The sequence below is a fragment of the Triplophysa rosa genome, linkage group LG17 (genome assembly GCF_024868665.1).
Source record: "Triplophysa rosa linkage group LG17, Trosa_1v2, whole genome shotgun sequence".
Lineage (NCBI taxonomy): Eukaryota > Metazoa > Chordata > Actinopteri > Cypriniformes > Nemacheilidae > Triplophysa > Triplophysa rosa.
In genome coordinates this window covers 17,224,172-17,229,585 of record NC_079906.1, presented here as the reverse complement: position 1 = coordinate 17,229,585, position 5,414 = coordinate 17,224,172, and the positions used below count along the sequence as shown (strand labels likewise).

General features: G+C 41.4%; 1 protein-coding gene across 8 annotated transcripts in view; it reads right to left on the bottom strand.

The window, feature by feature from the left end:
• Positions 1–489: 489 nt before the first annotated feature.
• LOC130567820 (voltage-dependent R-type calcium channel subunit alpha-1E) overlaps positions 490–5,414 on the bottom strand; it is a 101,111-nt gene continuing 96,186 nt past the window's right edge. For 3 of the 8 annotated variants that reach the window (XM_057356247.1, XM_057356250.1, XM_057356253.1), the window contains 4 exons: positions 5,135–5,263; positions 4,451–4,595; positions 3,455–3,630; positions 491–3,295 (listed from right to left, as the gene is read on the bottom strand). In XM_057356247.1, coding sequence (XP_057212230.1) covers positions 2,816–3,295; positions 3,455–3,630; positions 4,451–4,595; positions 5,135–5,263 — 930 coding nt within the window. In that variant the 3' untranslated portion in view covers positions 491–2,815. Of the gene's footprint in view, positions 3,296–3,454; positions 3,631–4,450; positions 4,596–5,134; positions 5,264–5,414 lie in introns of all 8 variants that reach the window. The other 5 variants (XM_057356248.1, XM_057356252.1, XM_057356249.1 and 2 more) reach the window with 4 other exon arrangements.

Sequence of the window (5,414 nt, the reverse complement as noted above, 5' to 3'; positions counted from 1 at the left end):
GGGTGGGCATCCTCACTTTTTGTTTCTGTTGAAAAACAGATGGTTAGACTCCCATGAAAGTGGGACAGGCCAAATATAGACGACGGCAGTACATCATCATCAACAACCCACTGCTGAAGTGCTATATAGAATCTCACAGTTTGAAATGGATTTTATAAATAACCGTATAGGTGCCAATATGATTGTATAAAAGAAGGATCTACCGAACGCCTTTTAGAAATGTTTTCAACACCCTCAGAGCTGACTGAAAACAACAGGTTGGCACAGAATCAACTCTGGCTATTGGCAAACAGAATCCTAGTCTCAAGCGCCAAATTCATAACTATTTATAGGAATTGATGTATATGAATGATAAAATTAGACTATGCGAGATATGCGGTATGACCAAAGCCTTATATCAGATATTAGAGTTGCAACGCTGCCAAAATGTAATCTCTGCACTTTTCTACAATACAAGTTTGGAGAGGTTACAAAGGTTACTGGATGAAGACAAACTACGCTTAAAAGTTTACTCTTTTTTTGTTTTTATTTTTTTCCCACATTTTAGAAACTTTTCAAAACAAAAGGAATTATGCTGTGACTAAAAAATCTAAAATAATTAGAATGAGTAAAAATGTACTTCGGACATTTTCTCTTTTTTTTAAACATGCCTTCAGATCAAAATGTTTTTAATAAACATTTAAGTGAAAGGTAAACTACCACTGTAAAATATCAGACCACACATGCAACATAAGCTGATTTAGACAGCTGCAATGGGAATCTTTTTTATTTCATATAATTCACAAGGCAGTGACCCCCAGCAAGTACCAAATACTCTCTATTCACATTCAGATGTAAAAAAAAACACACACAATACATGATACAGAAATTCTCTTCAGGGGAAAATTAAAACCTAAAATGCTTTTTGTAGAGGTGCTGGATATACTGAATCTAACCAAAAAGTGTGATGGTAAATGTGCTTTAATGAAAAACCCTCTCTCATCTCACTTTGGATAAAAGCGTCTGCTAAAGAAATACATGTAAATTGAATTCCTTTTTGTTTGTTTTGCTGTATTCTTGTGGGGAATCCATGTTGGGTCACCAGCAACAGTGGAATTTAAACCTCATTTCATATTTCCATAACAATTCTCTAAAGACTAATACACAGTATGTCAGATTCCCACAGCTACAACCACATTAAGTCTAAATGTGCATTTTGAATTTCTCTAATGCATTTCTAAGGGCTGACCATCGACCTCAGTCAAGTGCAGTGCTTCAAGCACATGAGAGAGGAGATGCTTCTCACTAATTCAGTTTCTAATCCAAACTATAAACAGAAATCACAGGAAACATTACAAGTACCCCGAGTCACCCGAGTGACAAACGTTTAGTCTTAATTGCTTTTGCATTATAATAATTAAACTGGGGGGGTGAATTTCAAGAAACAAAAGCATGTCTAGGTCATCCTTAAAGGTCCAGTGTATGAAAATGAGCGGCATCTAGCGGTTAGGTTGCAACCAACAGCTTCCCCTCCCTTTCGAAGCACTACGATGGCTGACATAGGACTAAAATGTCATCGCGTTCTTGTTTCTTTGCCGAAGAAGATAACGTATTTACGAAGCACGCTCTGTAGATAGAAAGAAATAGCTCATTCTAAGGTAATAAAAACAAAACGCTTCATTATGTAAGGTCTTTATACACCTCTGAAGACATAGTTAATAAGTATTTAATAAGAATACTCGGAATCTTAATGTCGGAAAACTGTACTTCCTTTTTTAACACAATATAAAATTTCTCAATATTTTTGTAGTGGATTATCCCCTAGACATTGCTTCACACTCTTCGTGAGATTCACCTAAACAAGATTCATCAGAGTCAAGAAAAATGTGCTGATTCAGAATGAGATGGTGGGTCTAACCGAACATAACACGTTTCATGTCAAACACATGCGGTCTGAAATAGTCTGCATTACAAGTAAAAATGACATGAACAGGTCATTGATTCACAAAAGATAACATCTTGTAGACAACTGAACCTATTTACAAGAAAACATGGCTTGGAGACTCATATATATGTTTACATATGGTACACGAGTCTTTTGACTCCGCCCAGGACGTCACCTGGGTCCAGTTGCATTAAACCTCATGCACTATTCGGAAATATTTCCTTCATGGTTCTGTTACCTGCATGGAATGTCAATCATTAAGATATGTATTTAAAGGGGTTTTTACCTCTCGTCATTGCCAGACTAAACATCACTGCTTGCGTTCTGAGTGTCTATAAGAATGTACTGTATATGTGTGCGTGTGTGTGCATCTCATAAATAACAGAACCAGCAACACGCAGAAAAACCACCCCTGTTCTTTGCGTATCAGCCTCCCTGTCAATGACATCCACACACAGATCTGAGCATACGATGGCGTATGTCATCCAGTTCCATCGGAAATGTGTAAACACTGTCAGAACACACTGTCCATGTCTGCAGTCTGATGGAACATCTCAGTATCTTGAGGCAGGTTTTGGAACCTGAGAGCATTGTGAGCATGAGCTTTAGATTCATCTGTAGGGTGGGTGCAAGAACTTAAACACATACCTGATCTCAACCCTCCTTCTATCAATCATTTGAGCCTTTCCGAGAACAGCTTGCACATCCAACGCAAATGCATCTGCTCTCCCACCCAAAGCAGATTTCTGTGATCAGACTCCACAGACAAACAAATAAACACACACACACACACGCACGCATACACACACACACACACACGTGGGCATTATTCCATACTGTAGATTGAGGCACAAGTTCAGGATGAATCCATTAAAACAGACAGTCATTCCCCTAACACCGGTCATCCTCATCAGTGTCACTCAGAAGCTCACACCCCGATGTTCCCGACGTGGCTTGTGCTAATCGTTTACGGAAATGTCCGTTCGGCACCTGCCAACTGTGGCGTAGCTGTGGGGCGGAGCTGATGGTGTTGGAGCGGCCCAGGCTGGTTGCCATGGCAGCTTCGAACGTGAGAGTCTCCTCGACCCCACTAAGGTCCAGACTGTTAATGTCCTCCTGCAGTGGCAGGTATGGCTCCGAGATGTAGCGGTGCGGGGTGGAATGGGCGACGGCGGCTGCGGTAGGCTCCTCCCCTTCCTCTGTGGGCCGGGCCAGGGAACGGCTCTCTGCCTGTGCTGGTTGGGCACGACACACCAAGGGAGAGTAGGAGATGTGAGGCCGAGGGCGAGACGGCGTTTGCGGGAGTTGCCTGCGCCCTCGAGGCGTCCCTGAATCGGACGTGGAAGGGATTGGGCTGACTGAAGTGTTTCCCTAGAGAGGAGATGGAGTAAAGGATTGTGGGTAAAATACAGAGGAAAATGGAGCACAAGAATAAACAGAGAAGCCATTTGAAATGGGATTTTTGGAAAACATGATTTGTGATTGCTCATGCAAAACTCACCGTCTCAATGCCAGAGTGTGTGTCCTCACCTGTCTATGTGACATATGTTTCCTGCCCTCGCTAGGTGATCGCGAGTGTTGTCTCTCCTGTGACTGGCTCCTTTCCTCTGAGTTACAGCGTGACACGTCTGGCGACAGCAGGTGTCTCCTCTCTTTAGATCGTCCTCTCTCCTTGTCCACCGGCTCCCGCAGGTTTGACCTGACAGCTGCACATGCACAAACACACACACGTTGAAGAGATAGTTCACCCCCTAAAAAAATTCTGTCATTTATTCGCCCTCATTTCATTCAAAACTTGCATGTGACTCTTTGCTTTGGAGAAGACAAAAGAAGATATTTTGAGAAATGTCTCAATGGTTTTGTGTGCATACAATGGAAGTCAATGGGGGCCAATGTTGTTTAGTTAGCAACATTCTTCAAAATATCTTCTTTTGTGTTTCAGCAGAAGAAAGAAAGTCATGCAGGTTTGGAATGACATGAGGGTGAATAAATTATAAAAGTTTAGGGTGAATTTCTCAGCGCTTGTGTCCGAGGGCATTATTTCCCTTTTAAAAAACTTGATGCATTTACAACATGTGTTATTTTATTCAATAAAACCTGTTTAGTTTAAATATATTTTCTGTATTTTTTTATAATAAATATGAATTTGTTGTTATGGTATCTAAAACTTGTAAAATGGCAGGCAGTGCAACCATCCGTAAAAATGAACAGATTACGACAACTATTAAAAATGGCGTTTAAAAAATTGAACATTTAAAATAAGACACTTTGGCATTCGTTTATATTCTAAACTTTTCCAAATTTCACAAATATCAGTAGTTTTAAAGATGTTCAAGCGAAAAACTTTTGATCATTTGGATCTTACAATGACAAAAACCTGAATTTGGTCTGTGTCTTGATTTGGACTAAGAGTCTCTTATCTGTCTTGACAAGTTTTTGTCGCCATTACAAAGAATCTGCAAGATTGACATATCTCTGAACATCTATAAGAAAAACTGTTCAGTGTTTAGAATGACAAAATCTGACCTCTGAAGCTTCTTTGTCTGGGTCTCTCCAGTCGATCGGGGCTCACACGCTCCAGCGAGAACTCTTCCTGCCAATCACCGTTCACACACTGATCTCCGATCGTAGAGAACGAACGCTTCATCAGTTTGCTCTCTGAAGACACCTGCTGCACACGTGCAAAACACGAACACACATGCAAACCCATGAGCTTACGTGCATTGACAGACGGCCACACAAGACATAAGAAATCAACACGTGAGTGTAACATCTGTACGAATTTGCTCTCTCGTGTACATAGCGATGTGATATTGAGAAACATGCAAATGATAGATTTTGAACTGAGCTGTAATAAAAACGACAATAACTTCTTTACACTCCCTGCTGGGAAAACCAGATCGTACCGGTCTGCTCTGATCAATGCTGGTTATCGATATAGATCATAGGTCTTCACTACAGAAGCTTAAACTACCATGACAAACTGGTATAAACCCGCTTGGACCAGCTTATAACCATAAATAACAAGCAATGACCAGATGTTTCGTTTAGGTTTCCAGCAGGGCTATCCATCACAGTCCCATATTATCATCACAAACTCCATCTCTCCCACTCCTTCATTTGCACCAATAACAACACTGATGCTCAAGTAACTTATCACTACGGCAACCATACAGCATCACTAGGCTAGGCTAACACAGGCAGCCGTACCTGTGGCTCTATCTCCAGCCGTGGCATGGAGGAGGCTCGGATAGAGACGCCTCTCCCTGGCACCTGCAGTGGATCAGACTGCATGCTAGTGGGGAGCAGCACAGCTCTAAACTCTTTGTGCTCTGGCACCTACGCAGTTAGAGACAGAAAAAAACCTCATCAAAAATATCATTGCACCAGTGTCGACAGTAATCATGATGCCAATGTGTGTATGGGGTTTGGAAAGGGAAGCCACGCTTAGGGGTTGTACACACAAGCAGCCTTGAGTTCCATCTATCAC